This window comes from Marmota marmota, unplaced genomic scaffold (genome assembly GCF_001458135.2).
Source record: "Marmota marmota marmota unplaced genomic scaffold, marMar, whole genome shotgun sequence".
NCBI lineage: Eukaryota > Metazoa > Chordata > Mammalia > Rodentia > Sciuridae > Marmota > Marmota marmota.
This window is the reverse complement of record NW_026000241.1, coordinates 2,790,556-2,801,978: the sequence shown is the minus strand read 5'-3', so window position 1 is coordinate 2,801,978 and position 11,423 is coordinate 2,790,556. Positions and strand designations below refer to the sequence as shown.

The 11,423-nt window shown below is 47.3% G+C and overlaps 1 protein-coding gene across 1 annotated transcript in view; it reads left to right on the top strand.

Moving 5' to 3' along the window:
* The window catches only part of Asf1b (anti-silencing function 1B histone chaperone), a 10,547-nt gene extending 683 nt beyond the window's left edge, over positions 1-9,864 (top strand). Inside the window, exons 2-4 of the mRNA XM_015489138.2 lie at positions 5,852-5,967; positions 8,149-8,325; positions 8,696-9,864. Of these exons, the coding sequence (XP_015344624.1) occupies positions 5,852-5,967; positions 8,149-8,325; positions 8,696-8,902 (500 nt within the window). The 3' untranslated portion in view covers positions 8,903-9,864. The remainder of the gene's footprint in view (positions 1-5,851; positions 5,968-8,148; positions 8,326-8,695) is intronic.
* The last annotated feature ends 1,559 nt before the right edge of the window (positions 9,865-11,423 follow it).

The following is an 11,423-nucleotide window of genomic DNA, read 5'->3' as shown; positions in this document are numbered from 1 at the left end:
AAATTCTCACCTCCCGGTGACCACCTCTTACCCCATTGTCCACCCCCGCCACGGTTACCCCTCATGTGGAGACCTCATCTCCCACCCCACCCCATGGCGCTCCTCCGAGGCACCAATCCGTTGTCTCCGTGGGGACCTCAGCCTCCGTTTGTTAATCCGGAGACACTCAGCCACCCCATCATCCCTATGGCAAACCCCATTTCACCCGCCCCGGTTTTCCCCTTAGAGACCTCCCCTCCCGTCCTCTCCCCTGTGATGAGACACTCACCTCCCTTTTTCCCAATGGAGACTCCAACCCTCTCACCCAACTTCACTTTTTCCCCAAGTGAGACCCTCCCCTCCTGTCACCCCTTTTTTCCTGTGAAGACCCCTCTTTCCCATGGCAAGACCTTGTTCATCCCAGAGATTCCTTAACCAACCTGCTAATATTTATAAACAACTCCACCTCTTTCCCCAGATAAGTACTGCTTGTTGTCTACCCCAGTGTGTATATCCCAGTGCATACACCCAAGAACTAGGCTTGTCTCGTTAGTCTGGTCCCATCCCCCATACACAAGCTTCTCCTGGGGAGGGATGATGGGGTCTCTAACTCCAGTCTTTTAATGCCTTGGTCTCCCCAGCTTGGGTGCTTTCTGGGCTCCTCTCTACCTATGGGCTTGGATGAACACACTCAAATCTGAAGGGTGGCATAGCCAGGCAGGCAGGCATTAGGCAGAAATTAGCCAGTTCCCAGAGGTTTCCCCCCCAGGTTCCAGCTGACTTACTGCAAGCAATTCTTCATAGTTTTTGATGGTCTGACCTAGTCTGGGCAGTGGGTGGACTGGACCAAGCCAATGTGATTTAGCTTCAAACAGTCAGCTGGCAGGTCACACCCTTTTGTGCATCTTTCCCAAGGTGCTTTCACAGAATGACTTATTCATCTATGCCACATAAAGGTGGACATGGTTCTCATCTCACAGATGAGAAGAAAGGAGCCACAAAGAGCAAAAGATCTTTGAAATAGAGGTCTATGCACATCCAAAATCTAAGGTCACCTAGGGAGCCTTGGCACCACTATAAGGCAAGTCCTGCTTTCAGGAGGAAGGACTCCATTAGACCATCTCACTACTGGTGGCTAAAGAGGTAGCAGGTGAGGAGGTGGAGATCTGTGAGGTTGCAGTGTACTAACTAGCACCTCTCTGTGGCAGGTGGTTGGTTTGTCAGAAAAACTGAGCACTTGGATTAACTTGGAGCTGGTATAGTAAAATGTGTGTGCCCTTGGGTAGGCCAGTTGGTAAGCTTCTCCTTGGTTTCTTTCACTCCTTTTTAAATTAAGGAGTCTGCTTGTGACTAACTATAGAATAAGCCCAGTTAAATCCTTTCTGGAACAAGGCAGGGTGTAAATAAATAAATAAAGTGTAGAATGACACTGTGGAGTAAGATTTAATTTAAAAGCCAGGAGGAGATGTAAGGAGCTAATAGGTTAAGGGATTCACAGTTCCCAGATGGCAGGAGATCAGGTTTCAATCAGCCTGTTTGTGCTTCTTGCTTTTAAAATTGGTTGCATGGTCATTACATAGTACTTTTATTCCTTATTTATAGAATCAGAGCAGGGAAGACTACAGTCAACCTGCTGATCATTTTTTAATAGAAACAGAGTGACTTCAAGTCACCCAGTCTGTTTGTAGATGTGTTGACACTAGAGCTTGCTGTGAGTTCTGAGTCCAGATTCTTTCTCTCTGTTTAATCCTGGAAAAGGAAGAAAACATTCATTTCTGGGAGGGGGGTACTGAAAATCAAATCCAGGGTGCTCTACTAGATACTGAGTTATATCCCCAGCTCTTTTTATTTTGAGATTTAGTTGCCGAGGCTGACCTAAAATTTGTGATCCTCCTGCCTCAGTCTCCTGAGTCACTGGAATTACAAGTGTGCACCACCACACCCAGTTTCTTTTCTTTCTTTCTTCCTTTTTTTTTTTTTTTTTTTTTTGGTGTTAGGGAATTGGACCCAGGGCCACATGCATATTAAATATTAAGCACATGCTCTATGGCTGAACTGTATCACCAACCCAACATTGCCTATTTTAGAGGTAAGGCATAAGTAAAAATGACCATAAAATTTCTTGCCAAGTCAAGACTCTCAAAAGACATAATAAAATGGGGTGTTATTACTAATTAAACTTGGGCAAGAAAGCTTTTCCTGGGAACTTCCAGGTGGGAATCCAGACTCTCTAGTTCCATCTCTCCATGACTGACCTACTGGCTTGTTTTTTTCCTCCTCACAGTCTTCTTTCCATGAAGTACAGAGAACCCATTTCTTTCCTTCCTCTCAGTGCTGTTAACTGAACTCTTAAAAAAAACTCATCCCCAGTTGGGGAAGGTGGCACAGAACACCCAGTGAATCAAGAGGATTGTGAGTTCCAAGCCAAACTTTGCAGCTTAGCAAGACCCTGTTTCAAAAAGTTAAAAAATGACTGGGGATGTGACTCAGTGGTAGAATACCCCTGGGTTCAATCCTCAGTACTGCAGAAAACCCTCCAGCCCCTAGTCAGGTGACTCTCATTTCCCAAGAGCTCTAAGCCTCTTATGCTCTCCTCTCAACATCTGGAAATGGATGGCTTCAAGGCATATGTCTATGTTTAATACATTAGGTATGCTTTGTCCCCCTTTTGAGAAATTCAATAGGCACTAGCTGAATAAGTCATAGAAACAAGATGTTCTGACCCAGAGCTTATACTCTGTGGTAAGACATAGTTTCATCTGTGTGATTAGGAACAAAGACAAAATGATAAACAGAAAAAGGTTCTACTAGATAACATTAAAAAAAGAAATAAAGCCAGGTATGGTGACACATACATGTAATCCCAGATACTCGGGAGACTGAGGCAGGAGAATCACAAGTTTGAGACCAACCTGGGCAACTTAGGAGCCCTGTTTCAAAATAAAAAGGAGTGGGGAGGTAGTTCAGTAGTAGAGTGCTTGCCTATCATGTGTGAGGCCCTGGGTTTAATCCCCGGCACCACAAAAGAAAAAAGTAAGAAAGAGAGTCTCCAACTAGTTTAGCCACAGTCATTTTTTCCATATTGTTGTTTATATTGTCAACACTGGTTTTGTCTTCATACGTAGAGGAGGTGTATCTTGTGCAGTAGTCAGCTCGAAAAGTTAGAACATTGAGACAAAAGGTAATCCTGCAAAGTTACCCTTCAGCATTGTTCTGAAGCTTAGGTATACACGATACATGTCTGTGGTTGTATCCTATATTTTAACAAGTATGAGTTGATGTTACGTGAGGAATTCATATCCCATATCTAATTCTGAAGAGAGTTTATGTAATCTTCCCTAAGGGTTGGTTCTAGGACCCACTCAGTTACCAAAATCCACACATGCTCAAGTCTCTTACATAAAATAGTGTAATATTTGCATAGAACATCCTCCATATACTTTAAATAATCTCTAAAGGATTTATAATACCTAATACGTTATACATAATGTGGAAATAACTGTTAATGCTGTATTGTTTAGGGAATCATAGCAAGAAAGAACAGTCTGTATATATTCAATACAAACGTTTTTGGGGTGTGTGTATTTGTGGTGCTGGGGATGGAACCCAGGGTCTCGTGAATACTAGGCAAGTGCTCTACCACTGAGCTACACTCCCAGACCTCAATTTTTTTTCTCCAATACTTTCCATTTGTGGTTGGTTGAATCCATGAATGGTGAGGGCTAGTTGTATTCAGAAATGAAGTCCGTTAAGTATGCCCTTGCTTAAATCACAACTGTGAAGGTAAGACAGTTCCATTCAGAGCCTCTCATGGCAGTCATCTCCTGCCTTCCATAGTTGGTTTTATCAGCACATCTCACTTAGGAGTTGGTATTTCTCTGTGGCCTTCAGTTCATTCTCCTGTTTCTCTCTGGCTTGTGTCATTTGCCTCTGGCCCACCATACATTCTTTAGATCGGCTTCCACTTTTTTTTTTTTTTTGGTACTGGGGATTGAACTCAGGGGCACACGACCACTGAGCCACATCCCCAACCCTTATTTTGTATTTTATTTAGAGACAGAGTCTCACTGAGTTGTTTAGTGCCTTGTTTTTTGCTGAGGCTGGCTTTGAACTTATGATCCTCTTGTCTCAGCCTCCCAAGCCGCTGGGATTACAGGCGTGGGGCACCTGATCTGGCAGCATCCACGCATTCTTTGTTTAGGTTTTGCTAACACGTATTGATTTGGATTCAACATCAAGTACCTTCAGTGCGTTGGAGGCTTCTCTATTTCAGGCTCCTTTTTGCCTAATCCTTGCCCCAGCACATTAAATAAATGCATACATATATGTGACTCCACTAGTAATGGGGAAAACGCTTGAAAGAAACCAAAATAAGGGGCTGGGGCTGTAACTCAGTGGTAGAGCACTCGCCTAGCATGTATGAGGCACTGGGTTCGATCCTCAGCACCACATAAAAATAAATAAAATAAAGGTGTTGTGTCCATCTACAACTAAAAAAAAAAATAAAAGAAGCCAAAATAATAGTGTTAGAGTGAGAGAGCACTAGCTTGTTTTTCTGTCCTTATAACAAATTTTATTCCATTCATACCGCTACACAACAAAAATAAATCCTGGGGATGGAGTTCAGTGGTAGAGCACTTGCCTGCATGTGCAAGGTCCTGGGCTCAATCCTCAGCACTGCAGAAAGTAAATAAATATAAGTCCATAAGCTTAACTTCCTCCCTGCAAATAATAAGAGGCTGGCCTTTGAACCCCAGGAAGCCAAATGGTCACCCATATTACACAGACCTAGGGTTCCTGAGTAGAAGGGACTGGGTGAAACTGCAAAGGGACAGGAAGTGGGTGTATCGAGGAAGGAGTTGGGGCTCAAGTGACAAATCTCTGTAGTCATGGCTTCCAAAGTTGGATGTTTGTGTGATGCTGGACCAAGGGACAGGGCAGCTTCCAAGAGTTTGCTTCCTGTGAAAATCACAGCTTGTGAAACTTCCCCCAGCTGCTGGAGCTGTGGGTTGTGTAATTTCAAAGAACCTAAAATAAGTTTCACGTCTCCTGCCAAGCTTCCCTGTACTAGCATGACCTTGCCCCTGATACACTTGGACCTCCTGCAAAAGGCAATGGTCACTGGGACTTGATTGACAGGCAGGGTCTCCTTAAGTGTTTTTCTTTAAACTCTTCTGATCATACTTGGGCATCAGATCCTCCTACAGGATGGGACGCAGAGAGTTAGGACTGGAGGTTAATCCTGTGATGCCACATTTACTGACTGAACCCTGTCACCCAAATATCCATAAGTAAGCATGACTTGATGCCCAGTCTGGAAGACCTGTAGATGGGCTGGCTCCCCTAGCAGCTTCACCTTGCCCCTCCTGCCTCTTGGCTGTCCTGCCAGATTGGAATCTGCTGCCCTGTCCCAGTTGTCGAGGGATCCACTCTGTTCAGTGGCACCGGTCCCTGTGTGTGAAAGAGGATGCTCCTTCCTATCTCAGCACCCAGTGGGCAGGGCCCTGAAATGGCCCAGCTCCCTGCTATTCCCTTCTCAGCACGCCTGGGTCATGTGGCTCTTAATTCAACCTCTGCCATACGGGTTCACTCGCAGGCTCTAAGAGACCCAAGTTCCCCCAAAGGTCCAAAGTCAAGGTCATCTGGCAAAGCTAGACCCACAGGAGAAATGTCCCCACTGGAAGTAGAGTTTCAGTCTGTCCCAGCATTCAGTACTGTAGTGCCTGCACTTAGTACCCAGTGTATACCAGTTCTTAGAATCTTTGAATATGTAAGAATCTTTCCAAAACTAACATGAGAAGACCCTTTTCCTGCCTTCTTGTTGTTGAGCTATATCAGTTCCTTAACCCTTGTTCTCGCCATGTCCTTGTAGACCTGGAATGGAAGATCATTTATGTTGGCTCAGCTGAGAGTGAGGAGTTTGATCAGATCCTAGACTCGGTACTGGTTGGCCCTGTCCCCGCAGGAAGACACATGTTTGTCTTTCAGGTAAGAAAGATAACAGCTTAGCCCTTGACTTTTCGATACATGGCGGTAGGGGGTGCACTGATGGAACCCAAGGCCCTACACATTAGGCAGGCACTCAACCACTAAGGTCTACCCTCAGTTTAGAAACATCTTTTACCTACCTGAAAGCACACAGTGTGATTCAGCAGTCAGAAGTTCACATCCAGATCCTCACTCAGCTCTTAGAATCTGTCTGACCTCTCAGATGTCCTACAGACAACTCCTTCCTACCCACCTGTGTGTCTCACTTGTCACCATGAGCCACTAATTTATAGTCAGTTCTTTTTATTCACAGCAGTCATGAATAAAGTCACTAGGAATGCTAAATCAGTGAATACCAAACTCTTAACCCTAACGGGAAATACAGACTTAGGTTCAAATCGCATTTCATCAACTTGTCAATATGTAACCTTGTTTCATGTGTTTTTGTTTTATCATACCTTATTTAATATATATTGTTGATTCGTTCATATGTAACTCAAACACTACTATAACTCATGCCTGAGTGACATTTAATACAAATTATCTTCATAAGACCTTCTTACACCCTAGGGGGCACTTCAACACTGTATTTCAGGGTTCCAACCCCCCTCTGGTATTAGGGATTAACCGCAGGGCCCTGTGTGTCCCCAGCTCTTTTTTAAAAAAATTTAAGACAGGATCTTGCTAAGGCTGGCCTCAAACCTGTGATCCTCCTGCCTAAGCCTCCCAAGTAGCTGGATTACAAGAATGCACCACCATACTCACTTTGGGGGTCATTTTAAAACAGCAAACTCACACACAAAAATATGCAGAAAACATGGCACCAAAAGGGCTTCCATAGGGCTGGGGATATAACTCAGAGGTAGAATGCCTGCCTAGCATGCATGAAGTTCAATCTACTGTAAAATAAGGGCCCTCATTCTCAGTAAGAGAACTAAAACAAGAAAGCAAGAGTGTTATCTCATTTGGCCTCAGGTTGGAACATGGACATTGGGTGACTCCAGTTTTTCCCTGTTCTGTGTGTGTCTGCAAATGACTGTGAAAGCACCACAAATGTTGGTTTTGGGGTTACAAATAACTTAACAAGTAGGCAAATTAGCAAATACAGAGTCTGTGAATATGAGGATGAATGGTAACTCCCAAGTAGCCCTCTAATACAGCATCATCTAACTTGTCAGCCATGCAGATTCTAAGCTCTCCATATGATTCTTAGGAACACTAACGTTTGAGAATCCATTCACTTACCTCCCTTTCAGCTATTACCCCCTAATCCAAACTGCCACATCCCTTAACCCTCTCATACACCTCTACTAAATCAACCAACAAACTCATCTGTTCTACCCCAAACCAGGGCCAGCTTCCTGGGCATGTGTCCTGGGCAGTTGCACAGGGACCCATGCTTGTAATGTTCTGTCCCCATCTGAAACTTGAATAGTTTTTGTGTAAGGGGCCCCTGTTTTTTCCTTTGCACCAGGTATAGCCCGTCCTGTCCACAGCAGCATACCCTGAATCTGTGTGCTCCTATCCTTCTCCATAGCTGGGTCTAAGCCTGCTGCCTTTCTCTCTCAGGATGACTCCAGCCTGGCCTCCCTGCTTCTAGTACAGCCCTCTACCTATTCCACATCCCACACCACCAGTCTTCTGTTCAAACCCAGTGTAGTGATGTCGCCCTTACCTCTTGCTGAACAGTGCTCTTTTCTAGGCTCCCAGTTGGTCCTGCAGGCACTGGGTGGCCTGGTGTCTTCTGATCTCCTCCTGCCACTCTCCCCTGGCTCATCACTCTCCTTCTGGGCACCCCTTTCTCTCCCTATTACAGTCACTGTTATTTAAATTGGTTTATTTTTGCAGTGCTGGGGATGGAAACCAGGTCCTCATGCAGGCGAGCAAGTGCTCTACCACTGAGCTACATCCCTATTCCAGAGTCATCAATTCATTGTCATTTCTATGATCAGTTCTGTCTAATCCCATTCTAGTGAAAGCCCCTAAGGGCAGAGTGCTTACTTTTCTGCTCAGTAAATACAGGTCACTTGAGGGTTGGGTATATAACTCAGTGACAGAGTGCCTAACCTGCATGAGTCCCTGGGTTTAGTCCCTATCACCACAAATAAAATAAATATAGGTCACTTGGGAATCTTCCTATTATGACTATGGAAGTGCTAAGACACAGAATGTCTCCCTCAGGCTGATGCCCCCAACCCCTCCCTCATCCCTGAGACTGATGCTGTGGGCGTTACTGTTGTCCTCATCACCTGCACCTACCACGGACAGGAGTTCATCCGTGTGGGCTACTACGTCAACAATGAGTACCTCAACCCAGAGCTGCGGGAGAACCCACCCCTGAAGCCAGACTTTTCTCAGGTGGGGCCTCCACACTTCTTGCTGCAAGCACACCAGTTCCCTTGCACTGGAGGGGAGTTGAGTCATTAGAATTGGGAGCCAAAGTTCACTTAAGTCTTTGTGCTTTGTTCTGCAGTGCTGAGTTGGGGGGAGAGAGAAAGGTCTTTGCAGCTCAGAGGCATGCCCTACAGAATTAGGACCAGATGGGTCCCACACCTAAGCACTGGTGTGCAGGTAGTCCCTGGAGTTTGACACAGGGTCACTGGAGGGGATGGAAGAAGTAAAGTCCGCTTCTTCTGGGCTCAAGGCAGAAGTTTAGAGGGTGTCCTGGCTCTGTGGGAGGAATGAGGGGGCATGATGACAAGGATTGACATTCTTCTTCCTGCCCCAGCTCCAGCGGAATATCTTGGCCTCGAACCCCCGGGTGACTCGTTTCCACATCAACTGGGACAACAATGCAGACAGGCTGGAGACCATAGAGAACCAGGACCCTGTTCTGAGCTGTGGTCTTCCCCTCAGCTGCACCCCTGTCAAGGGCCTCGGCCTCCCTGGCTGTATCCCTGGCCTTCTCCCTGAGAACTCCATGGACTGCATCTAACTGTGGGAAGCCAGGCCCTGGCTGCACTCAGCCAGGACCACAGCCAGTCACCTGGCATACCTGGAGGGGGCCCCCAGGCCTCCCAGAGAGTCGTGTGGGGTCATCTCAAGGACTTTGGAGCCAACCACTGCATCCAGGCCTGTCAAACTTGGCTCCAAAGAAAGAATGGGCATCAGGTCTTTCCAGCCTCTGCCCAGAAGGATCATCTCACCTCCACCGCACAGGCCTATAAGAAGCAGGTACTTCGTTGTTCATTCTTACTGACTCGTGTTTTTCCTCTTCCACACACACTATAAATTCCACCTGCAGGCCATTGTGCCACTAGCTCCCATGAGTGCTTTTGACCCAAAGCTCTTCCTGCCTTGAGGCTCTCGGTCAATCCCTGGCAAGGCTGTGGCCCTATTGGGCTAAGGGTGCTGTCATTTCTTTCCCTCTCCAACATCTGAGCAGATCAGCTTTCTGGTGTCACAGGCAAGGAATCCTGGTTAGGGGATTCAGATAACAATTTCTGTCCTTCTCCTGGGAGTATTTTTAGTCTTTAAAACCCAGCAGCCCCTAGAAAACTCGTTTCCCACCGGTGTGATCATCAGGATGCTGAGGAACAATGGGTCTCTCTCTAAATCACAGCCACCTTCCTGTCATCTCCTAACTTGTCTGGCTTGTCTTGGAGGCTGCCCTAGGAGGATGTGTGCATTAGAGGGCTTGCTGTCTGGCGCAGGGTTGCTCTGTAGATCTTTGCCCCTGGTTGCCTTGGTCTTCTCTCTGCTAAGACTCATGCTTTCATAAGCCATAGAGTGATTTTGGGCAAGAGAAACCTTCAGCATCCTGAAAACATTCCCTCCCTGACCTATGTCTCTGTCCCTCGCTGCTATGTGGATGCTGTTGTGATTACAGTTTGTATATTAAAGGGTTTTTATATTAAAAGTGTTTGGTTGCTCTAAAAATAAAAAGCACTTCATCTAGACTGCCTCTTCTGCTTTTGACTCAGGTGGGCTGAGGCAGCTTCATTTCCCTCCTCATGCGCTCTGATGGGGCCTCTTGTTCTGTCCTATGGGGTGGCTGGCCCTTCTCCCTTTGCTCAGTGTCCTAATGTCAGTCTTGGAGTTGTATCCCAGACTGAAGGTCCAGGAGGGGTTTTTCTTTGTCAAAACTTAAGCAAACCAGCTGTTCTGTACATAGGTCATAACCAGTGATTTTTCAGACTTAGATGTTGACTGGCAAAAAGAACAACATTGGGATCCAAGGATATACACACAGACCCATTTTTTTACTTAGCCTCACTGTGTAACAGAAGTGAAGCAGTTTGGTTGGTTAGCCATCGCCCTGTAATTCCCAGAAGAGCCCCTACTTTTCCCTCCCTGGACAGTGGTTGACCTGGGGACACGGGTGCAGTCAGCTGCTGGGTAGAGTGCAGGTTGTGCAATGCTAAGCAGGGCAGTGCATCAGCTTGCAGTTGGGACCAGCTGCACTGAGTCCGCGAGACCAGGCTCAAAGTCTGTGCTTAACTGGGTGCAGTGGGGGCACCCTTAGAATCCCAGCAGCTTGGGAGGCTGAGCCAAAGGGATCCCAAGTTCAAAACCAGCCTCAGCAAAAGCAAGGTGCTAAGAAACTCAGTGAAACCCTGTCTCTAAATAAAATACAAAATTATTGTATTGAGTTCCCTGGTACCCCCTGCCCCTGTCAAAAAAAAAAAAAGGTCTGTTCTTAGCTTGTCCTGTTCCTCCCTCTGTTCCAGCCTCCCTCTGCTAAAGTGGTTCTCCACGGGGGCGGGGTCAATGATTTTGCCACACACCCCCTTTTATAGCAGAGTCTGGAGGTGGTTTGGGTTGCGGCGGCTAGAAGGAAGATGGAAGTGCTACTGACATCCGGTGGGTGGAAGTTGGGGGGACTGCTGAACTTTACTGTGCCGCTGAGAAACCCGACAGTCCTCAGGTAATGTGTATATTAAGGAGCTGTGTCTTTTCTTTGCTCCTCTAGGGCAGGTTCCTTTTGCATTGTCCAGACAGGGATTAATTAAGAGCAGGGAATCACCCTCGCTATCTTCTGAGTCCTCATCTGTAAAATGGGCACGATGATCCCTGGTAGAGGTGTGATGCCAAGTCACGTACTAAACGAGCGAGGATTCTTAACCACTAGCATCAGGCCAGGGTTGGGACCCAGCAAAGGAGTGGACACTGAGCGCCTCCTACAGCCTCCACTCCTGAGGCCCAGCATCCCCCGAAGCTCCCGCAGTGGCTAGGGGAACCCTAGTAGGGAGCCCCAGCCTGGACCCCAAGCTGCGCAGTGCCAAGCCTTATGGATGACGACGGTCAGCGGCCGGGCGACCTATGACCCGCGGCGCCGGCTGCGCCCCTCCCCCGCTGGCAGGTGGACAGCGGCTGCGCCGGGAGGGCAGTGGCGTCAACCTCGGCTGGCAGGCGGCCGCTGCCGCACTGGGCGGGGGCGGGGGACTGCGGCGCACACGGGGCCTGCCGGGCGCCGCCGGGCCGGCCGCTCGGCGGTCTGAGCGCGCGCGGCGCCG